Source organism: Sesamum indicum, linkage group LG1 (assembly GCF_000512975.1).
Source record: "Sesamum indicum cultivar Zhongzhi No. 13 linkage group LG1, S_indicum_v1.0, whole genome shotgun sequence".
Lineage (NCBI taxonomy): Eukaryota > Viridiplantae > Streptophyta > Magnoliopsida > Lamiales > Pedaliaceae > Sesamum > Sesamum indicum.
This window is the reverse complement of record NC_026145.1, coordinates 18,023,602-18,046,971: the sequence shown is the minus strand read 5'-3', so window position 1 is coordinate 18,046,971 and position 23,370 is coordinate 18,023,602. Positions and strand designations below refer to the sequence as shown.

Sequence of the window (23,370 nt, the reverse complement as noted above, 5' to 3'; positions counted from 1 at the left end):
TATTTATATATTCCTTGCGGACGGGGAAATGGAAAGGTGATTGGTAGTGGTACTGTAGAAGAATAGTGGACCTGACCTTCTATTGGAAGCTGCTTGTGTCATCAGTCATGTGTGTTGTGGTGTGGCGGACCTTTCCTTCTTCCCTAATTATTATTCAATTTTATTCTTTTACTACTAATTCAATTAAATACATGTGAATTTTCATCCAGTTTCAATAGTTTTTTTTTTGTTTTTTATTATATATATATTTTACTATTCTTCATTTTAAATTTTATTGAATGAAATTTATGTCGAAATTTAATTTTTATTATTTCAAAAATAGGTTTAGCAAATTTTATCTATCAATCTTAAATTTTTGTCCTGAAATGACAAATTTGAAAATAAAACATCTTCATTATGTTTGGTTTTATTTTTAAAATATTTTATTTTGTGTTTTGGAGATAGAGAGAGAAGAATAGAGATACATAAGTGTCTGTTGGAGATAGAGTGTATGTTTGGATTTGTTTTTAGAGATAATTTAAATAATTTTAAAATAAATAGTGTATGTTTGTTGTTGGGATTTTGGGAGACAAAAGTCACTGTTCATCGTCAAATTATATCTCTTTTATATATAAATATGTGTATATATAGATATTGTATGTTTAATGTTGTATTTTTTGGAGACAAAAATTATTGTTTATTGTCAAATCATATTTCTTTTATATTATATTTATATATATAAGTGTGTATATATTATATATATAAAGTTCAAAAATAATAAAACACACAAACAAGGTGTAAAAACAAAGAGGCAAACATTATGTGTGTTTTGTCTTATCTCAAAAATTATCATAAAATGAAACCAAACATAGTGTTTATATTTTGGGGACAATTCAATGATTTGGATGGATTGTGAATAAGGTGTTGTCAATTTTCAAATAAACAAACAAAAAATATTCAGACCTACACTAGAAAGGGGAGAGGGAAATGCTAGGCCCAAATTGTAACATTTGATACAGTGATGAGTGATCACATCCTTGTGAGTTTGTAACATCTAATCAACTGTTAAATCTATCAAACACTTTTATTTATTTATTTGGTGAATTGTCATAAATTTAGTATTGATAATTTTTTAAATAATAAAAAATATTTATAATTTTGATAAATCATGTAAAATTTATTGTAGTTTACTTTTTTTTTTTTTGCGATTATTCTGATTCCTTTTTTTGTGTCCCTATATTTGAATTTCACACTTACACAATGTCATGATTAGTGCGTAAATTGTGGAGGAATATTTTTATTAAATATTTAAATAATACACATATCATATAATTAATTTAATTTTTTAAATTTTATATTAATCACATTGACAAAAATATTTATATCTGACTACATGCTATTTTTTTTCAATAAAAATAAATTGTATAAATGGATAAAAGGAAAAATACAAAAACACCTTACTACATCCTATTTAAATTGAAATAATTTGGGTGTGGTGGGGTGGGGGGTTTAAATGGGGAATAACTGAATGGAATTTAGAAAATTTGGGGTACACCCAATCCCAAAATGTGAACGAAATAATTGGCGTATTAGCCCATCATAATTGAAGTTATCCAAACAGGAGCGAGAGAGGAGACTTATCCAATCCTGAATCCTCCTCTCCTCCTCCCTCATTTGCCCACAATGATTTCCCTTTCCCCAATTTTCCTCTACAACCAAACAAAACCCTCCCGAATATTCGCATACCAAAAAAAATGGAACAAAATCCCCCTTCAGAGAACTGAATAAATTCAAAATTATCAGAAATTTCTCAACCCTTTTTCCCAGCACCATCCGATGGCGCTCATAATCCCGTCGCGGGGAATTTCATCGCTCGCCCGAAGGGAAACGCCAGCGAGCATTATTCCGAGTGTCAGAAGAAGAAATGTTAGGTTCAGTGTTTGTTCGGGTGTTAAGGATTTGCAGAAGGAGGTTTTGAAATTGAGGGGTGATGATAATTATGAGGATAATGTGTGGTGGTTGTATGGGCAGGTGAAGCAAAATGGGCCGGCGCCGTTTCCGTCGAGTAAGACTGAGGATGACGAGGGTAAGAAGCAGGATTATTATGTCAACACCGGTTACGCGATTCGTTCCCTCCGAGAGGAGTTTCCGGAGCTTTTCTACAGAGAGCTCAGCTTTGATATCTACAGGTACAAATGTGTTGATTGCTTTTCTTTGAGTTGTCATAATTAATTTTCTAAGTTTTGTGTTTGGATCAATTTAGTGATCCATCTGTAGATGGGTAGGTGTACTTAGTTTGTGCTGCGGCTTCAGTTGTAACGAATGCCATAGATTGAGAATGATTAACTTGTTAGAGCCATAGGGAGTGGTTGGTCAGCTTCTGAACTATGTTGAGATGATAATGGGTTGCGCTCAAGCTCAAACATGTAAGTGGATATACATCCGTGTCATGTAACTCTTGGTGGCAATTCAGTGCTCTGGGTCAGAATTACTAAAGGAAATAGGGGAAACAAGAAGGCTTGGTCGATATAAATTGTGTTTAATCGTCTAATACATGTAAAAAATGGAAACTGTCTGCAAATGTTGCAAGATGGTTGCAGTTAGTTGATTCTGTGATATACAGTATCTGGATAATAATCCAGTGTTCCCTATTCTTGGTCATATATGTAGATGCACACTTTGCAGGGATGATGATTAGCATTAACTATAGCATGTTATAATTGTCTTACAGATCAATCACAACAGTCGCGTTTTATATATATGTGTGTGTGTATTAATAATGCTTTTTCGTTCTACTTAATGGTTCTGTCCATTGATATATTGGGTGAATTGATATGCCATGTGTTGTTGAAGGCTCATGAAAATGCTGTTTGCATGCACTGTACAATGTTATCCTGCAACTTGAAGGTGTTCTTCTTTTTCTCTCTTCCCTTTTTCTGGATGGGAAGATTGTTGCAGAGATTGGTTTTTAGTAGTTGTTGAGTGCATGAGAATAGCGAAAAAGGTGTAACATAAATTGAAGTAGATGTTCTGTAAATTTTGGTTTCTCTCCTCTGAAGGATGAGCTTTGCTGAAATCAAAATTTCTAACTCTTCCATCATTTTTTCTGTCCTGTATAGGGATGATATTGTCTTCAAAGATCCACTCAACACCTTTTCTGGTATACAGAACTATAAGTCCATCTTCTGGGCATTGAGATTTCATGGAAGAATCTTCTTTAGGGCCTTGTGGGTGGACATTGTAAGCATATGGCAGCCTGTGGAGAACATGATAATGGTTCGTTGGACTGTTCATGGCATTCTACGAATTCCATGGGAGAGACGTAGCAGATTTGATGGCACCTCAGAGTACAAGCTTGATAAGGATGGGAAGATCCACGAGCACAAAGTTCATAATATTGCTCTGAACGGACCCCAAAAGTTTCAAGTACTAGCTGTGGAGCAGTTGATTCAGTCAATTGGCTGCCCCTCCACTCCAAAGCCAACTTATTTCGAGTTTTCATCTTCTTCAACGACAGATACTGGTCCATTAGTGAAAATCTCTGCTGTCAAACACTATTTAGTTTCTGGTCTAACCAGATGGTTGAATTCTGAGGCTGAATCATGATGGAGCACGTAGAGTTGTTTCGTGTTATTAAAGTTTTGGTTAGTATATAACTGAGCCTTGCACTTGCTGTATGCCACCCTGTAGCCCCAGGTTCTCTTTAGGTGCTTCGTAAAGGTCTATGCTCCAGGGCATATGTAATGGGTGTTGATAGCAACTGGAGGTTGTAAACCTTGTATATTCCAAGTTCTCTGTATAGTATATCAGACAAGTATATCTACTGGCGACCAATGTGGTTTGTCAGTTGTAAAGCTAGTGTGTAATATCTGAGCATGAACGAGAGTATCTTAGAACAATAAGTTTAAGCCTCGATAGGTAAGAAACCAGCAATTTGGATAAATTCTCATGTCTTATCAAGTCACTTTGAGGTACAACCTGTGCAAGAACATAGAAACCAATTCGAGGAAGATGGAAAATGAGCTTGTATATGGAAGCATATTTATGTTCTCTTGCGTGATCGTATATGGAAGACCCAAATGAATTTCACAGTACATTTGTGGTGAACTCCTGGTGCGGAAGTATTTTATTTAAAATTTAGAAACTAAGAAAATTGCATCCTTTGGATTGAAAAGAGTGTAGTCCTAAAGTTTTTACCGACTAAAATTCAAAATTCACACATAGTATGAATTATTTCAATTGACGTATTTGGTTGTACTAAGATCAGCGTGCAGAGTGAATAGGATCCTTCGTACGTCAAGAACATTAACTTTGATAGAATGCTAAGATGGACACACTCCTAGAAATCTCAAATTGGCAATAAAGAAATCATATATTAGCTATAATATAGGATCTTGCCAAAACTGTAGGCAAATATGGACTTGAATGCGATTTTGGAAACAAGTTGGCCAAACGCTAAGCATAATAGTTGAGACTTGAGGGTAATTGAGGTCATAGAAAACAGACAACCAAACGACATGGATAGTTTGTGAAAGCCAACAATTAAATATACAGTTCCTACAAACACCGTCCATGACGTGAAGCAGTTTCATGGAATCCGGCATCGCATCAGCCACAGTGTGTCCAAACTGAGTGACCCTTCAGCCACGTTTGCTGTCCTAACAACAAGAACTTCTTGACAAAATAGAAGCAGCAACACAGAACACCATCCTTAGCCTATAAAAGGCACACACCTCTGCAATAGATCAGCACAAACGGGACTTAAACTTATCAATAAGCACTTGTACAGAGTGAAGTATTCATGGATTTGAAGAGATCGATTTCACCAAGTCTCCTTTCACTAGCAATGCTAATGCTGGTGGTGGGCTCTGAAGCTGGAGGGATTTCAATTTACTGGGGACAGAATGGAAATGAGGGGACGCTAGCTGATACGTGTGCCACCGGTAACTATGAATACGTGATCTTAGCCTTCCTTTCATCATTTGGCAATGGGCAGAAACCAATGCTCAATCTGGCCGGTCACTGTGATCCATACAGCAACGGCTGCACCGGTTTGAGCTCTGATATAAAATCATGCCAGGCTAAAGGAATCAAAGTGTTGCTCTCGATTGGAGGAGGCGCTGGTGGCTATACCCTTGCTTCGTCTCAGGACGCAAGGCAACTCGCCACTTACCTCTGGAACAACTTCTTGGGTGGGAACTCATCGTCTCGGCCTCTTGGTGAGGCAGTTTTGGATGGAATTGACTTTGATATCGAAGGTGGAACGAGCCAACACTGGGACGAACTTGCACGGTTTCTAGCTGCTTACAGCAAGAGAGGTAAGAAGGTCTACTTAACCGCGGCTCCTCAATGCCCGTTCCCTGATGCTTGGGTTGGAGGTGCCTTGAAGACAGGCCTCTTCGACTACGTTTGGGTTCAGTTCTACAATAACCCTCCTTGCCAGTACACTTCCGGTGACATTGACAATCTTGAAGACGCATGGAAGACATGGACTTCATCCGTTCCTGCCACAAAGATATTCTTGGGACTACCGGCAGCACCAGATGCAGCTGGAAGTGGATTTGTTCCTGTGGCTGATCTGATTTCAACAGTTCTACCAGGTATTAAGAGTTCTAACAAGTATGGAGGTGTTATGCTCTGGTCCAAGTACTATGATGATGAAACTGGCTATAGCTCTGCCATTAAAAGCCATGTCTAGAGTGTGTTTACATGTAAAAAGACCATAAACTAGCAAGATATGTATTATACTCTCCGTGTATATCATGACATCTGAAATATGAGTTGCACTCCTTTGAGTTAAATCCATATTGCAAAGTGCTACTGATGGTCATTTCGACAATCAGCAAAGAGGAGAAGGATTATAAGTAAACAAACATATAGAGCACAATATAGTTCAGTTAATATAGAAACTCAGTCAATCCACAGTGAAGCACCGACTCTAGAATAGTGCCAGATCACGTCAGATGGAGGTGTCTCTTCGGCAATGTAGACCAAGGAAAGCAGAACAAAATGCTAGGTACTATTTTCATCAGTAATTTAACATTTGTTAATCCGAAAAATGCGAATGCAAGAACCCGAATAACTAGAAAAATCTTTCATAAATAAGAAAGTTACATTGCAAGATAAGTAATTTAAATGTGTAGTTTATTCAAAACATGTAGTTCCTCTTGCTGCTAAAATGATAATAATTCTAAATATATAAAGCTTGAAGGCAAAAGCTGCTTCTTGAAAGTGCAACCTTTCATAGATGTCCAGGTGGAATAATTAGACAAAAACCTTAAGAGGCCTTTGAGAAACAGCTGAATGATCAAAATCATCATCCATGAGTGTTAACAGCTTCCCAGAGCAGATTCTTTGAAACAGGGGAGGATAGATCCCGAGCCTCGAGAGCTGCAGTCCTGAGAGTCTTTAGTGTCCAGATATTGGCCTCAAAGAAGGACAAACTCCTGTAAGGCAAATTGTGCTTCTTGCATAGTTCTTGGACCAAGGGAGAAATTTTTCTCAGATGGCACCTAGGCAACCTAGGGAACAAATGATGTTCAAGCTGGAATTGCAGCCCCCCAAAGAACCAATCCATCCAAGCCGAGCACGCAATATCTATAGTTCCACTTGTCTGTTTCTCGAACCAGTCGTTGCCCTTTGGTGCTCCAATGTACACGTTTGCTGCAAAATGGTTCAAACAGAATTGGACGTGTTGAATTGAGGTAACACAGAAGCTAACCAGCACAAACAGAACCCGCTCGTTCCAATTAGGCAAGCACGAAACGAGAAGGGGGAACCATGTCCAGAAAACAAGGATTCCCAATATGTTTAAGGCTCTATCAGGCACTTTTCTCTTGGAGAATAGGAGCAAGAATGTCTGCACATAAAGATTGACTCTTGCAACGCACATAACAGGATAAAACGTTAGGTGCTGGTAACTAACGAAGAACCTGGCAAACGAATCAAACGTGAGCTTTCTTCCGTAGAAAACGGAGGTCAGGGATTGGAAAAGGCTCGCGGAGACGGCTAAGAAGGGCAAATGCTGAAGATCAGGATCGTGATCAAGGCTGTTGCAGGCTACATGATGGGCATTGTGAGTCCATTTCCACCAAGCAATGCTGATCCCTGTGAGGCAATTTCCAGTTAAAATCTGCGCAAGTTTGTTGCATCCTCGGGTCATCATTATCTGATAATGACCAGAATCATGACCCATATAAGCCACTTGCATCCACGAGAATCCCAATAAAGCCCCGGAAAGCATATGAATCGAGAAACTATCAGAAAATAGAACGCCATAGAAACAGGCAAAAAGCAACACAGAAACAAAACAAAGGGAGTAGATCACGCCATGCCCTTTTTTCTCAAACATTCCAGATTTAGCAAACTCGGCTGCTAGCCTTCTGTAGTCCTTGGAAACCTCAGAAACCTGGAAATCCTCCAGGTAATACCCTGTAAAGAACCTATCAAGGTGTTTCCAGGCGGAACCCGGATGAAAAGCAATGAATGCATCTGTCACGTCTTGGCCAGCCAAATTCAGGAGCGGAATATCCCCACCAGGGTGAACTTTAGCCCAATCTGTGACATTGTAAACCTTTCCCTGGATAGAAATCCAGAGGTCATCAGATTTGTTGTGCTTCTTTAGTTCATCAGAGGTAATGTATTTCTCCTTGTTATCAGCCATTGCTAACAAGAAAACCAAGGAAAAACCAAAAAAAAAATGAATTCAATAAAAATGTAGGAAAAAAGAAATCCCTTTTCAGGGAAAGAAGAAAAGATCTCAACCCCCCGAACAAGATTGCTTACATGCGAAAGGTGGAGCGGTGGAGGGGGGGGCTGGTTAAATGGGAAAGAAAAAAACCCCCTTTTCACTTTTTCAGGGGGAGAGTTTTGAGCCTGTGATGCTTCCTCGTATCTCTAAATTTGGATTCTTTTATGCAAAAAAAGATATTTTTCATTTCTGCCCCATTTTTTCCCTTTAATATATTTAAATTGGTGTACTTGTGGAGTAAAATTCTTGGTTCATAGCGCGTTAAGCGGTGTGTAAACAGCTGGTAGACTGGCAGTTAATCAAAATCTTTCGACTCCACACGTATATGGGAAGACTAGATCCTCTCAAAATATATATCATCACAAACACAATAAATATCTCACCCCACCCAACCCCACCTCACTCACACACACACACACACTCTGTATCTGGATGTAGGGCCGGGGTAGGGTGGTGGTATTGAGATGATTTTGGCAGAGGGAATTCTCCTAACGCCAAAGTTGGAAGACCCTATGGGCTATGTGGACCGCAACCTCTTGGCTGTCCTCGAGTAAGCCCCAGTTGACTGTTTTTTGACACAGCATCACATCACTAAGCTAGTACTAGTACACCGTGGTTGACGCGTGTTGGGTAAACTTGAGGGTGAGGAGGGTCTGTCATTAGAAAAATTGGTCTGGCACTATCATCTATCTACCTCAAGTAAATAAAAAAGCTAGACACAGAAGAGTAAGTCAAGAAAACACCCCATAAAATAAAAGCCTATTATTGATGCGAAATATTGACTTGTAGAAGCAAAAAAGATGTGAAATGGGTTTTCAAGATGCTGAAGCTATTGTGGTGTTAACGTGTTGGGTGGGTGCGTCAAACACAATCATCCCTCCATCCTTCTAATTAGGTACTAAATTATGGCGACATCCCATGCGAGGTGGAGATCATGCTTCCCTCTCCCTCAATCCACCTGTCTTTATTTCTTCCTACTCATAAATAACTCCATCATTCTTCTTCTTCTTTTTCTTTTTTTTTAAAAAAAAAGAATATATACATTATTATATGTATGGAAAAAAATGCAATTTACTCGATAGGAGAAATGAGCAGTCTAAACCCTTAATAAAGGTGTTAATTTACTTTATTTTTTAAATACGATCGCTAAATTTTCTAATCTTTTTGTATAGAATTTTTTTTACTCATTTTGTAATAGACAAATTGCATTTAACCCTTATATGCATTTATAGTATTAAATACGATTGTATAATAGAGTTTCATGATATCTGAATTAGTTAATGATTCAGGATAAAAGAATATTTTTGTCCATTTTAACTATGTAGTTTTTTGCTAACTAAATGGAAAAAAAATCTGGTAAGTGTTTGATAGAAAGTTTGTTCTGATGACAACAGGTAACATCCACTATTCTGATATTTAATTAGTTTTGGTACAAGAAAAATTTATTGATGAGTTATATGTCAAGTGTCACCTATACTAATAATTTTGGCAGTAATGGGCTATTCTGTTGCTGTGTTGAGCCCAGCAGGCCGGCCGTGCTGAATAGGCTCATACATATGTTTAAGTTCATGGGACAATTCTGGGCTGGGCGGCTCAACAGGTTCATGGCCAGGACTACTGAGACTTTAACCTCTACTTGTAACCCATACTCATGAGTGGAACTTCTTTTATCATGTTACATTAGTATGAATTTAGGAGGTGTTGGGGGTGAGTTTTTACAACATTTTATTATTGGACACGTGACCTTCACAACTTTTAGCTAATTGATACGTATGAGAGAGATTTTGCAAATAAAAAATTAAAAACGGTAGCAAACATGAAATTGTTTCTACGTAACACTTATGAAGTTATAAAGAATTTATAAGATGTTATAAAGTATTTAATAATATTTATAGAAGAATAACTTATAAAATTATAATTTTGTTAAAATGAATTGGAGGTCTCTGCTTTTGTTAAGTTTTTAACTACTTTATTGTTGGTGCTTCAGCCTTTGCGTCTTTCACTTGTGTTAGGAAGCAACAACTAAACCTTTGTGTCTTTCACTTGTTTTAGGAAGCAACAAGTAGGGCCCCACTGTCTCCTACTTTAGCTCTTTTCTTTCACAAGTGTTTGGCAAATTTAAGACGAAAAGAACAGGACCTTCCCTCCCTGTTCTAATTGGATGACATTCTTAATTATTTTGGATGTAAAATTTGAGTATATATACACACTTTCTGGTTTTTAAATTTTGGCAAGATGTAATAATTAAGGTAAGTTCTGGTAAAGGTTGGAAGCTTGTAAATGACAACTTCTGCTGCTATATTTATACATATTAAATAAATTTAAGGCATGGAACGTCACTCTCGCAGCATGGCCCATGTCTTATTCTGTTTCCAATTTTTGCCATAAACCTCCTGGAAACAATACTCCTTTAATTTAACAATAATAATAATAATATTGTTAATAATAATACACCTGCCCGCCCTTTCACCCTTATTATTACAAATAAATTATATGTTTTTCATTAAATATCTCCTTTAGGACCCATACCTTGTTGTTTTAATTATTTCCCAAATGTTCCAAATATATTCGACAACCTCAGTCTTTCTTACTCATACACAAAATACATGTCGAGACATTTAAAATTATGCTCTATATGATGAGGGGGTGAGGAAATAATCGAAAATAAAGTAAGAAAACACGTTAGATAATAAAAAATACCGAATTAGTGTTAGATTAATATGTAACATGTCATGTGTATGTGTTGCTGCTGAAATTTAAATTTTGGTATACATAGATTTAATATAAAACCCAATTTAAAGAGTCAAGAGTGGACATGAACCTTGCTGTATGGTGGTCATATGTGTGCAATTCTCACGTGAGTTTTGGTCTCAAAAGTTTAGTTTATAAAGCCATTTGATTTTTCATTCCTTCCCTTCTCATACTGCACACCAAGATCAGTTGAGTTTTCTGTAGTATTCAACCATGGAGAATTCTCACCCACTAGCAACTGAGAGTTTTTCTTACAGTTGGTTGACAGACAGAACACCACATCCCTCCGATGGAGTTGTCAATAATCCCAGGCTGCAATTCCTCGAAAATTGCTGTGAAAATGATCCAAATTTCAACTTTGATGTTCATTTCACACCTTCCCCTACTCCCCTTGTTCATGCTGATGAAATCTTCTCGGACGGCCACATCATGCCGGTGTATGTCGACAGATCAAACGTCGTCAGGGCCTTGAGAACGTCGGCTTCTGTTCCTCCATCTCCCGTTTCTTCATACTACTTGGAAACTCCATTTCTTGCTAACAAAAACCAACACTGCTTGCTTGGGAGATGGAGAAAATCATCCAAGAGAATTTTCCGCAAGTGTTTTGGATTTGTGAAGCCATTATGCCAATCAATAGGGCGGTCGAGGAAAAGCAGTAGAGTGGACGATCTTGAACGAAAAGTATGTGAAATTCAAAGCTGGAGCAATTCTCTTGAGGCATCGCCAAGACCGAGTTCAGCTTATTCAGTTGTTGGTTGGTCTGATGTCAAGAGAATAGGCAACAACATTGATCTTCACTATGGTCTGAAAAAGGCCAAGAGCTGGCGGAGCTCGCCACGAGCTTCACCGCGTATAAGCCCATCTCGTTCTAGTAGTGCTTGTTGTGATGTTGAGAGCTCAATCCATGAAGCAATTCTCTACTGCAAAAGATCAATAGGTATGTGTATATGTTCATCAGATTCTTCATTATATTTTTTCCGTTTTCGGGTACAAAATCATTCATTTTTAGTCTGCGAAGTCAGTCCTGATCAGTACTAACATTTGATGACTTGTGCATTTTCAGAAAAATGAGAGAAACATCTGCCGATGAAGAAAGAAGAGCATCCATTAGAACAGCAAAGGGATTCCAGAATAGAAGTTTTAGATAATGGTAGCAGAACCATATCTTTCAGCCCTTGTCCTTTTGCCTATTAGCTTTTCCCTTTTTCCTTTTCCTTTTCTTTTCCCTTCAGGAAAAAAAAAAGAAAGAAAAGGAAAGGATGTGACAAAATTTTTGAAATTCCAGGGCAAAAGAACATTAAGCTGTTGTTAATCCTATGTTGTACCTCAGTGTACACATCTATGCTTGAGAAATAGAATTACAGAAACTGTTGAATGATCACTTCTCATTTTCCAATTCAGACACTAACTAAATATTAAGCTTGTGAAAAAATTGAAGAAAGAAGTGAACAGTTCCTCACCACACATGACAACAGAACATGATATCCTTGGCATCTTCTTACAATGGTGATGCTTTCCATTCTTTTAAGGATGAGAGGCTTTAAAGGGCCCTCACATGTCCCCATTTCCCCCTTTTTGTTCCTTTGCGGAAATTATGATTCGATTTTGTGAAGCTGCTTCACAGGCATTGATGCTTGGTCCACTCATAACTGTAGCTACAGAATACATATAACATAACGTTTTATGACACATATTATTCTCTAATGATGCTGTGGTCTATTATTGCCTTACATCTATTATTACCAACGGTATATCGCACATCATCGACTAATCATTGAAGCACAAGAATCAAACCAAGTTGCTCTAAAATTTGCAGAACCTTGCCTCTTAAAGCTTGTTTCAGCTCAGGCTGGAGTCACCAAATGTTAAAAAGCTACGTCATGTTTTAGCGCTAATGATAGTATTAATGTGAGGGATCCATGAATCTTGGCTGAATGTGAACATTAGATGGGCCAATTAAGGATGCCCATTTCCACAAGCAATAGAAACTTGACTTTGTTGCTAGAAAAGAACCAGAGACAAAGAGGGTCACTGGGGCAACATGCTGCTAGGAGATGGGCCATAAAAACACCATCTTCTTTTGTTTTTACGTGCTATTTTTCCTTGTCCATCCTCGCATCCATATCCTTTATTGGTGAAGCAGCACAATTGTGATTCACTAGTGTCTGATTTTGCAAGCTCAAAATGTAGTTGAAACTAGACAAGATTGGGGGGACCAACTCCACAAGACATCCTCCTTGTCCTCGCTAACGGCTCATCCATCTTTGTCTCCACCAATCGCCATGTGTTTTCGCTTGCTTCCCGTAGAAAAATGCACCACAAGAACAAGAAATCAATCAGAAAAGAACTAGAAAAATGCACCACAAGAACAAGAAATCAATCAGAAAAGAACTAGAAAACGGTAACAACTTTCCATGTCCACCATCATGCAATATGCTATCTTTTTCCTTACAAGGCAAAAGATTCAATTTTTGACATAGAAAGCATGAAGAAATTGAGGTAAGTCGTTATCAGATTCTGCCGTGGAAATTTAGTTCAGAAACAACTTTTTTTGCAAATAATTCCAATAACCTATCAGATGAACATATTATTACCTCTTCTACTTAACTAAAACAGACAGATTAACTTTATCAGGTGCAGTAGGTAATTTATGGGGGAAAAAACACCCTCAGAAATGAAAATGAAAAACCAATCAATTAATCCCAACAGCTAAATATGAGGATGTAATGCACATGAAAGGAAATATGGAATCAAAAGCTTTTCCCTGAGAAAACAAAGACATTTCTTGCATAGACTAGGGACCAGAGACATTGCTATGTATAGCATCAAGCATGTCGTGGGTATGTCGAATTTCGGTTTTCCCTTTTGCAGTGGAAACAAGGACAAGTCTTCTTGTTTGAGCACATGTAAGTGTTCGAGTTTAGGTTCAACGAATCAGCATTGTCCTCTCCCGGGAAGAACGGAAGGCTGCCATAAATTGTGCACAAGTTTAACACTGCATCTACATGTAACGTTGAAGAGATTGTTCATGTCCATGCATTTTGGGACCATCATTTGCGGTTTCACATGGTGAAGTTCCATGTAAGAGCTGGAATAGATGAGAACTGAAAACTTTTAGGTCCAAGAATCTCTGTCAGTGTCCAAAAATGAGAAGCAAAAAAGGGAAAATGATTAAAGTGTCAGAAGTGGGATTTGAAGACCAGAACTTGAGTCTGGCGCCTTAGACCACTCGGCCATCCTGACACGCACACGATTCGTGCTGAGATTTTTCTATATTTAAAAGGACCAAGAGCTAGTATCAGTAAAGCATAAAACAGTCAGTGTCAGAAGTGGGATTTGAACCCACGCCCTCTTTCGAAGACCAGAACTTGAGTCTGGCGCCTTAGACCACTCGGCCATCCTGACCTTCGTAATAACAGGGTGAGATTATTTCTAAAAAAAGAGCAACTCTTTAATCTTTTAATATTAGATATCGGATGAAAAATGGACTGAACCGATGAATCCGATGGGTTTGGCCCCGTTTAATTCGGGCCCTCCGTCTTGGGCACCGCCGCCGCTGCCGCCTTTGCCACCTCCGTCTACCAGCTTCTGGACTGCCGGAAATGTACGCAGCCGGCTTAAGGAGCTTTACGATACTATAAACCTCGCTAAAGCAATGTAAGTGATTTTAAGCGATAATCTTGCATTCGTAATTACGTTTTGAAGGTTTGCCGTTTTGTAGTGCAGAAGTAATATAGCAAAAGAAATGTGCAAGTCATCTGGAGCTTTATGGAGTTTGAATTCCACTTTAGTTCGGCTGTACAAGAATCAATGTCGAGCTTTAATTGATCCTAACGAAGTAGAGTTCGATTAATTTGATATTTTATTGTATTGGTGCTTAGATAATTGGGTCGGGCTCAGTACTAGATTTAAAATTTGGCAAGCTATGTCACAAAAGTATGATTTTTTTGCTTTAAGTTCAATTCGTCTCCTCATTAATTTTGAGTGACTCGGGTATTTCTCCTTCTCTGTGGAACGAACATGTAATTTGCTTGTTGAAATCAATCTAAAGAATCTTGTAGAAAGTTTTCCAGATACAATGCACGCCGTGAATGGAGGGATGAAACTGAAGGTTTTTGAAGTGGAAAATGCATGAAAATTTGATTCCTCCTTTCCCAGTTGTTCTGCATTTTTCACCTTCAAAACACAGCATTTTACTTCTCACATGTTGGTCCATCTAACAGGAAACTGAAAGCTTGATTACATAAATGGTGTTCGAGAACTGATTTTTCAATCAGAGTTGCTATCTTAATTGGTTTTGATTGGCATTACATCGAACAGGCAAAAAGAGTTGGAAATGTTGATTTGGATGAAAGAAAGGGAAGCAACTGACGAAGATGAAGATAAAGAGCATGGTGACATGTCAAAGGATAGGTTCTCTAAGTTTATGAAGGACAATCAGATCGAAGTTGAATTCCAAGAATCTATGTCTTTGAACGTTGCAAATGCAATAATGTCCAAACTTAGATTTCAGCTGGAGCCGTTCAGAGTCATCACAGATGAAAATAGTCCGTGGGAGGAAAAATCAGCTGCAAAGAGGTTAGCTGATAAAATGCAGAAGTATAAAAGAAATAAACTTTGGCGAAGAAGGAAGAGAAAGCGAATAGCTGAGAACTTATCCAGGGTAGACACTAAACTAGACTCTCTTCTATACTTTTTTGCATACTAGTATCTTTTCCATGTAAATTAAGGTTTGTGATTGGGCCATTTATTTTCATCCTTCTAGGAGCGTGAGCAATTTGATCAAATAGATAAAGAAGCTGATGAATGGAGGGCCAGGGAGATCGCCAAAGACATTGCACAGCGCAAGGTACAGACCTCGCGAAAATACTTTTTCTGTTTTCTATATGGACCTTGTCTCCTTTCATGAACTCTCTACGTATTTTGAGTGCATTAATACAACTTTGGAGTCAAATGTGATCATCATGAAATAGACAATTTTTCCATAAACATAACTGACAGATGGGACATATGGTCTTTTATGCCTCCATATAACTTCTTTTTTATGGCTTTCAAATTATTTTATTAGTTTACAGACTTGTTCTTTCTCTCTGTTGTATGAGGCACAAACTTTGTTTTTCTCAAGTTTGTTGGGTTTTTATCTGCATGCATGCAAAATGCTTTACAGCAGAGAACTTCATTTTGGGCAATTGTTGATAGTGCCTCTTATCCCTTGGCTTATTGAACAGGAATTATGATTTTGCAGGTAGAAAAGATGAACGAAATAGCAAAGCTCAAGGCAAAAGAGGAGAAGAAAAGACTGGAAGCTGAGGTGTGAGCTTATGCAGAGCATTACTTTTTGTTGCTTATGCTTTATAGCATTCAAAACTATCTGAGTCGTCGGAAATTGCTTTTGCATTTCATGACATTGCTTCCTACATCTCAGATATCTTTTCAACTTGATACTCTTTCTTGAAATGTTTTATTTCATTCTCCTTATTAACTTTGAATATGTAGTACCAAAACTGAAGTTAATTACTCTGATGCACTTTTTGCATAATACATTAACTGCGCAAGGAAGCACAATAAACAGGCACAAAATGCCATGTTGCTGGAGTTGCTGTGCTGCATAATCTATTTTTCCTTGTTCTGTTTGTTTCTCAAGTTTCTGAATCATAACCACACAATCTTCTAATTTCAGCTCGAGCTGGTGTTGATTGTTGAAAAGCTGCAGGAATTACGCTCCTTCAGAATACAGAAATTGAAAAGACAAGGTGATATATTTATATTTGGATGAGATATTACTTCCATAATCTTTGTTATAGAGTGGACTTGTAGGCTTCTTGTCAACTTTCTAGTAGCTCTATCTGGACTGAAGGGAACGAGCCATCAGTTCTGCAAGTGTTCAGCATTTTGTGCAACTGGTGCGTAGAGCTTACTTAATCTAATTGATGTTACCATGCAGGTCATTTCCTTCCAGAAGAGGATGACAAGTTTCTCGAACGAGTTAGAGCTGCCGTTGAGGAAGAGGAGCGCCAAACAATGGCTGCAGCATTCCCAGATGCTGCCAAAGATGCTATTGCTACTGCTGAGGAATCAAGAAAACACATCCAGAGTCATGCACCAGACATGGAAGAACCAGGCCTTAATAATAGTGGATATAGGGAAAGTCAAGATCAGGAAAATGAGACTGCAAATGAAAGAGTTTCAAATGTGGTTGCCCCTAAAGAATTTCGAAAAGTTGACACAAATGGACCTGGTTCTAGCAGTGTGTACAATTCTGTTGCAAATTTACCTATGGAATTTTACCATTACTATCATGGCAGCAATACTGATATGGGCACACTAATTGAGGTAATTTCTCTAAGCGTATTTGGTTTAGCTTATGCTTTGTTGTACTTTTTCCTGTCATCATTTGCAGATCTCATCTGGCTACCATGAGATCCATGGTAAAGGCTCCTTACATTTTGTCTTGCTTTGCTTGTTGTTCTCCATATAGCAATTGTGGTTCTTGACAGGATACAAGCTGAGTCAATTATATGCATGAGCTCAATTAGTCGGAAAGTTTAGTCCTTTTACTTAGACTAAGAATGACTCCTTATTTTTGTTTGTTGCATCTTGAAAGCTAGTGAATCTATTTACGACATTTTAATTTTTGAAGTGCTAGAAGTTTATGCTGCTCTACTGTGACTTTTTCCTTTAATCGTAGGTGAGACGAACATGGGATGCATATATAAGACCTGGAGGAAGGTATGTGAACACTTTTTCCTGATACCAATTTAACGTAGTTAGTCTCTAGAAATCATTGTTTTGGTGCCTTATATATGCAAATTATTTTCTGTTTCCTCCTTTTCTGTAGTAATTTAGTAAGGATGCATCCTTTACTGATTGTCTGTTCCTTTATCATGATCCCAGTAAAAAATCTGCCTTAATCCTATGTTAATACATAGAATTCAAATGCAGCCGTATACCAGGGCACTGGGTTCAACCACCACCCCCGGCAGATGAGATTTGGGCATCCTACCTCGTGAAGCCCAAATGACTTTAATCCGTGTTTCGAAGGCTGTATATTGAAATGCGTTTGTCTAGCCCGTCTGGAAATTGGAGTTATCTCTTAGTATGGTTAATTTGGTTCTGGGAACTGAAACTGAACGAGGCTAAAGGTTTGACCCTGTTGACATGGAACAAGAAGAAAACCCAAGATCTCCACTTGCAATTTTGGTAAAACAGCATTCCTGTTGCCTCAGACCAGCGTTCATTGGATTTGTTGGGCAAAGGAGGGTTACGAATACGATCTTTCCATGAAGAAACCAGATGGCATTATCTATTAGCCAGTCTGATTTTGAGGTTGCTCCATGGTTTGTGGTGAAAACAGATTTGTTTAAGTATCTGTTTCTTCTGCAACAGTTTTTTCTAGCGGAATTGCACCCCAAAATGCAACATCCGTGTTCCCCTTGGGTTGTGTGTTGACTGACAGGAAGCTGGAGTAAATTACTAAGCGAAATTCATTTTTTAGTCCTGTATTTATAATTTTAAACTGTTGTGGCCGTTTTAGTCTTCTTTTTTTCTTTTTTTTTTTGAATTAACATATTTACTCCTTTAATTGTATTGATGTTAAAAAATTTAATCAACAAATTTACATCTGTAATTTTCTTAAAAAGACACTGTTAGTCCTGAGACTCTCGGCGATTGAGAGCGTGTGTTCACGAATTTTTGTTTAATTGTACAAAGTTTAAACTATTGTCATGCTTTTGTTTTATACAAGCAGTAAAAATTCCTTTGACCATCCAAATTTTCCCATTTTTTTCAACTTCTAAAAATGCCTGAATTTCTTGTAAACGATCATAAATCCCATTAAATAAACATATAAAGACCATTTTTATATGACGTTAATTAGTGGGCTCTGGCATCTAAACTATATTGATGGCCTAATTTATCAAAAAAAAATTGTGCGCATGTTGCAGAGGGGGGGATAAAACTTCGGATTCATGACTCGATGATTTCTCCAAACATTTGGGGCAAAAGAAATGGAAGCGTGCTGTTGGAACTTGGAACAATGGTCCGCCGAGATTGAATAATACAAAATGGGCTTCAATTATGACATAAAGAGAGGAATTTAGGGAGGAACGAGAAAGATGAAAATTTTGTGATTGTTGAATTAAAAAAAAAAAAAAAGGGAGTAAATTAAAATGACCTCCTTAAGGTTTTGCATGATAATAAATACTTTTTCGTTGATTGAAAAATTACTAATACTTCATTAATTTTGATGATCATCTAACAATTAGCTTAATTCGTTATGTTTCCATCTATTTTTTATGGTGACCTGACAAAATGTCATCGTGGTTAAAAATTATAATTTTATTTATTTTGAAATTTTTTTTGATTTTTTTGGATTAAGTGGATAATTTTTTTTTATAATTTTTAAAATTTTTTTATCCATTCTGTTTGATTTTTTTTTATAAGTTTTTAATTTTTTTGTAAAAAAATATAGTATAGCCAAAGTTGTCAACTTTATATCCCCATTCAAGAATTACATAATTTCTTCAAACATCAGGGAAGACTTTGTAATTTTTCAAACAACAAGAAATATTTATAATTATAACAAATCTTAAAGGAGATTGTTGTAATTTACCCTTAAAAAAATATATTTTAGTATTTTATTAGTATCACAAAGGGTAAATGTATTGGATATATTTAAACACATGATTAAATTTATTTAATGCATAGTTACAAAATTAAATTTATTAACATCAATATATTGAAAAGATTAAATGTGTTGATTTTTCTTTTATTTTTAAACTGAGGGTTATAATGCAAAGAGGGTCCGGCATAGGAGAAAATTTTGGGTTGAACCTAGGACCCTCTTTTTCATTAAGAAGATGGATGTGAATTCAAATTCATGAGTTATTAGCACTAAAAATGTATTTATTCAAAAATTAATAAGTGACACGCCCTACACATACCTATCTACATAAAATTTTGCCTAAATTACTAAATCAATAATTCCATTAAAATCGATTTGTTCAGGCTTTGATAAGCTTTTATCTAATTGTATTCTCACACTCCCATATTTCTGGTAGATCTTTTTCATTAAAAAGGATATGGCATGAGTCGATTCTGTATGCTACTATTATTTCGGTACCCTAAATTTCAATGTTCAGCCTTCAAAAATCACATCAACTGATTTCAGTCTTGAATTGTTAGGTCAAAGAAAGTAGACTCATCCGGTTTGGGATCTTCCAAATTTTGTATATAACTCATTGTGGTCCTTAGCATTGTAAAATTGACATATAGCCGAGGGGTTCGAAACGCACCAAAACTTGAACAATATGAAGCGTTCTTTTATTCGGCCAATCATTGTTCTTCGAAGGCATTTACTTTCAAGTGTTAGAGAGGGCTCGATATAGAGTCCTTCCCCTCCGCTGGGACCTTCGCCTTGGTTTCCTCAAAAATTTTAAAAGGAAAAAAATAATATTTGGAAACACATGAAATTGTTTGAAAATTTTGGAGAACCTAACCGGAATGAATCCTCCGGATCGGCGATCAACATTCAAGTACAAAAGATTCAATTTCCGAAGGTAAACTTGGCCGAATCGGCACTGAATATTTCGCCTCTCGTCCATAGGTCCTTCGATTTCTATTCACTTACAGCTGAAATAAACTATGCAAAAAATATTCCTTCTTCACATGAAGTTTTGCTCAGTGAATACGAACCGAAAATAGCAATTATTTCACCTTGCAGCAGTGAATGCTGCAATCGCAATTTACTTGTTCGTCTTCATCGCAAATCCTTCACATCTTTTCAAAAAACTTTCAGAAATGAGCTGAAAAACTCTCAGAGTGTAAACAGAAGATGAAGTGTGCATCAGAGTGTGTGTGTGTGAGAGAGAGAGAGTGTAACGATAGAATGGGCGTTGGTGTTACCGTGTTAGCAACCCTACTGCGCTTTTAAAGAGAGATTGATCTATGGGCCGCCTACGGGAGCCCATAGATATTATAAAACAAGAGTCAAATGGGCTTATAGCAGTGCAAAAATGCCATAATCAATTTAATTGAAACCCATTTATTTCCTATTGAAGCCCATACCATGAGAAGTCCAATAGATGCCCTTGAGTTGAGAAGCAAGAAAGAGGCCCAGTTTACCATTTATTACATCATCCGACGAATCCCGAGTTTGCCAGGTAAGAAAAACCTATTTTTCTTTTTTCATCATTTCTCCCTCAGATCTACCGTAGCATTAAAACCCCATAACCAAAATGCAATTCGATTGACTCTCATCGTATTCCCTTTAATTCTCCCCATTTTTTTTCCCAAAATCACATTCAAATTCTTTTTGGAGAGAAGGAAGTGTAGAGAAAGAGATTTTGGCGCGTAAATCGCTATGCCGATGTGGAATTCGGTAGCTAATTTAAAGGAAAGTCTGAGTAAAATCGCACTCGACGTCCACGACGAGGACGACGAAGAGCTATCGATCTATACTTCTCCCCCGCGCGATCAATTTGACAATGGAAATTCAGTCTCGGAGCGGAGAACTTCTCGCAATTTTACTCGTTCGAGTACGCGGACGCATTCGCCAATCGGCAATGGTTTTGATTCTTCTTTGAATCATGAGGTATTTAGGAAATTGTTGTGTTATCCAGTTGATCTTACTATGGATTGCTTTTTCTGCCTGGTTGTAATGTTTCTGTTAAACTGAGAAGAGATGAAATTGCATATTTTAATCATCTTAAATTGACTGATATCTCCGCCAATAAGAAATCCTTGTTATAGGAGGTGCTTGTGAATCCAATGCGATGTATTGATTTTAAGTTTTACTGTCATCTGTTTTGGACTTCTGCTGTTATAGTGGTTGTTAGTGAACCTTGTGTCGGTGTTGGTGGTAGCGGCACTGGCAACCTTCGATATTGACTATGGTTTCTGCAGTATTATCGAAATTGCGGCAATGGCAGACGTATGTTCAGGCTTGGCTGTGTTTGAGTTAAAGCATGTTTAGTTTTGTTTCTGAGGATGGATTACCTATTTTAGAACGAGTTATTTTGAAAAAGGCATGTTATAATATTCTGAATAAGATTCTGTACTTTAAAAATATGCAAAGGATGACAGATTTTTCGCTAAAATGCAAGGAATGCATTCTGGTGAAAACGAGTGAAAGATCTTAGTCATTATATAGTCACATCTGTTTGGTGGAATATTTTTCTCCTCCACTTTTAGTGCTAGTTAATGAATGATCGGGTGTCCTAATATTTCTTTTGTATGGCAGATTGAACAATACAAAACTCAGATTAAGAGACTTCAGGAATCTGAGGCTGAAATAAAGGCACTATCAGTTAATTATGCAGCTTTATTGAAGGAAAAAGAGGTACCATCATTTTCCTGACCCTTAGTTCCAGCTTCTGATCTAATATTTTTCCCAAGTAAAATTTTGCTTTCTCTTTACCTATCCTGATTTTCTATTTTATTGTTGCTCTCAAATGCTTTCTGCTTCTGTAATGTGTATAGGTAAAAAATAGTAGTATGAACTATGGACAATACTGAATACTGCTATGTCAGTGATGCTTTGCATGCATTTATTTGGATAGTATCTTCAGTTGGGCACTTTCTACTTTTGATTACTTGAAGCTGTTTTTGGTCTTTTCCGTTGAAAGATGCCTATACCCTTGGCATTCTCACGTGGCATCAATATCTTGTTAATCTTGATTTCCAGTCTTTTTAAGGACAAAAAAGGAAAATAAGAAAGGAATAAAGATGACGAAACTATACTGAACAAATGTTTATTGGTTAAGATTCCAATGGCATTATGTTAGAAGCTTTTAGAAGTTGAAATTCAGAGAGCAGGACAACTGGGTTGCTCAATTACTCTTGCATTTGAACAATATTACTTGTAGATGTGAACAAGTCCAACATTAGCATATGTAGCATGAACATCCATGTTCTCCACTATATCTGATGTACTCTACTTAAACCGGCTGAAGTCGGTTGAACATTTGCTTTTCTTAGATGATTTTGTTGTGATACCTAGGGTTTTTAGTGGATCCATTTTATTACCTAGCAGGCTGATGTGTTTCTGTCAGCTTTTCTCACTTGGATCATAATTTACCATCTGCAGTTGGAGTATAAAATTAATAATTTGGTCCCTTGTGGTAGAAAACCAACTCATATTTCATGATTTACATGATTCATAGAGTTCCTGTGTTTTTGCTATGAAATTTAAATTGTCTGCCTCTTATGCAATTTTTTTTTATTTTTATGGTTTTAATGGCAGGATCAGATTTCAAGGTTGACTGAAGAAAATGGCTCATTGAAGCAAAATCTTCTTACTACAAATGCTGCTCTTAGTGCTTTTAAAACTGTTCCCAAGGTAGGTGGTCATGATTAGCGAAACTGGTGGAAACTGCTCTTAATGCATTTTGCCAGAATGTACAGTTTTATGATTTTACGCATAATATTTGAATATAATAAAAAGATTGATTTGAACTTGTCTGTTGAGGAGATAAATCTTTCTGGATCTACCTTTTTTGTGGCCATATACACTTGATGCCTGGAATCTCTTGGTAGCCATTTACGAGGAGTGTTATTTTGAAGGAGCCATTTACTTTGGCTATGAGTTATTTGGGTTACAGGAGATTAAACACAATCTCATGTTTACTTCATTTGATAATATGTATGATAAGTGGTAGTTTACTTATTTACCCTTATTTCATATTAATGGAAGAAAAATAAAACATCTATGAATTAAATGGGTTTATTCTCGTCTTCTTCGAAGAAACCAGGGCTCTGTTCTTTTTTTTTTCTTGATTGTTTGATTGTAAGAAGAGACCTTCCATTAAAAACTCACAAACCATTTCAAGATTGCAGCCCAACCAAGTGAATAACCACAGGTCAATTGGGGAAGGAAGAAAACAAGAGATCTT

At 37.0% G+C, this 23,370-nt stretch overlaps 6 protein-coding genes and 1 non-coding gene across 9 annotated transcripts in view; 5 read left to right on the top strand and 2 right to left on the bottom strand.

The window, feature by feature from the left end:
* Nucleotides 1,592–3,881, top strand: LOC105173158. The gene is made up of 2 exons (XM_011094827.2): nt 1,592–2,168; nt 3,099–3,881. The coding sequence occupies exons 1-2, from the start codon at nt 1,816–1,818 to the stop codon at nt 3,583–3,585; spliced, it is 840 nt and encodes a 279-aa protein (XP_011093129.1). The 5' UTR covers nt 1,592–1,815; the 3' UTR covers nt 3,586–3,881.
* LOC105173150 (hevamine-A-like) lies at nt 4,063–5,911 on the top strand. The gene has a single exon (XM_011094815.2). The coding sequence runs from the start codon at nt 4,781–4,783 to the stop codon at nt 5,675–5,677; it is 897 nt and encodes a 298-aa protein (XP_011093117.1). The 5' UTR covers nt 4,063–4,780; the 3' UTR covers nt 5,678–5,911.
* On the bottom strand, nt 6,059–7,928 carry LOC105173143 (delta(8)-fatty-acid desaturase). Its single transcript, XM_011094807.2, has 2 exons — nt 7,765–7,928; nt 6,059–7,644 (listed from the first exon to the last, which is right to left on the bottom strand). Exon 2 carries the CDS (start codon nt 7,640–7,642, stop codon nt 6,296–6,298), a length of 1,347 nt encoding a protein of 448 aa, XP_011093109.1. The 5' UTR covers nt 7,643–7,644; nt 7,765–7,928; the 3' UTR covers nt 6,059–6,295.
* LOC110012046 (probable membrane-associated kinase regulator 6) lies at nt 10,597–12,063 on the top strand. The gene is made up of 2 exons (XM_020694150.1): nt 10,597–11,417; nt 11,544–12,063. Exons 1-2 carry the CDS (start codon nt 10,694–10,696, stop codon nt 11,549–11,551), a joined length of 732 nt encoding a protein of 243 aa, XP_020549809.1. The 5' UTR covers nt 10,597–10,693; the 3' UTR covers nt 11,552–12,063.
* Nucleotides 13,802–13,885, bottom strand: TRNAL-CAA. Its single transcript has one exon. It is a non-coding gene; the product is annotated as a tRNA-Leu (tRNA).
* LOC105173128 (U11/U12 small nuclear ribonucleoprotein 59 kDa protein) lies at nt 13,962–18,019 on the top strand. Of its 2 annotated transcripts, none has more exons than XM_011094792.2 (8): nt 13,962–14,137; nt 14,801–15,143; nt 15,246–15,329; nt 15,726–15,791; nt 16,161–16,233; nt 16,425–16,813; nt 17,169–17,209; nt 17,423–18,019. In XM_011094792.2, the coding sequence occupies exons 1-8, from the start codon at nt 13,977–13,979 to the stop codon at nt 17,499–17,501; spliced, it is 1,236 nt and encodes a 411-aa protein (XP_011093094.2). In that variant the 5' UTR covers nt 13,962–13,976; the 3' UTR covers nt 17,502–18,019. The 2 variants fall into 2 exon arrangements, with proteins under 2 accessions (XP_011093094.2, XP_011093101.2); XM_011094799.2 differs by having other exon boundaries at nt 17,375–17,516.
* LOC105173113 (golgin candidate 4) overlaps nt 20,681–23,370 on the top strand; it is an 8,493-nt gene continuing 5,803 nt past the window's right edge. Inside the window, exons 1-3 of one of the 2 annotated variants that reach the window (XM_011094779.2) lie at nt 20,681–21,071; nt 21,720–21,818; nt 22,722–22,817. In XM_011094779.2, coding sequence (XP_011093081.1) covers nt 20,841–21,071; nt 21,720–21,818; nt 22,722–22,817 — 426 coding nt within the window. In that variant the 5' untranslated portion in view covers nt 20,681–20,840. The remainder of the gene's footprint in view (nt 21,072–21,719; nt 21,819–22,721; nt 22,818–23,370) is intronic. The other variant, XM_011094772.2, reaches the window with a different exon arrangement.

Coding starts and splice junctions, on each gene's coding strand:
- LOC110012046 (XM_020694150.1), top strand. CDS start 10,694: ATGGAGAATTCTCACCCACTAGCAACTGAGAGTTTTTCTTACAGTTGG.
- LOC105173158 (XM_011094827.2), top strand. CDS start 1,816: ATGGCGCTCATAATCCCGTCGCGGGGAATTTCATCGCTCGCCCGAAGG. Junction 2,169..3,098: donor CTCAGCTTTGATATCTACAG/GTACAAATGTGT, acceptor TGTCCTGTATAG/GGATGATATTGTCTTCAAAG.
- LOC105173143 (XM_011094807.2), bottom strand. CDS start 7,642: ATGGCTGATAACAAGGAGAAATACATTACCTCTGATGAACTAAAGAAG.
- LOC105173128 (XM_011094792.2), top strand. CDS start 13,977: ATGAATCCGATGGGTTTGGCCCCGTTTAATTCGGGCCCTCCGTCTTGG. Junction 16,814..17,168: donor ATATGGGCACACTAATTGAG/GTAATTTCTCTA, acceptor CTTTAATCGTAG/GTGAGACGAACATGGGATGC. Junction 17,210..17,422: donor TATATAAGACCTGGAGGAAG/GTATGTGAACAC, acceptor ATTCAAATGCAG/CCGTATACCAGGGCACTGGG.
- LOC105173150 (XM_011094815.2), top strand. CDS start 4,781: ATGGATTTGAAGAGATCGATTTCACCAAGTCTCCTTTCACTAGCAATG.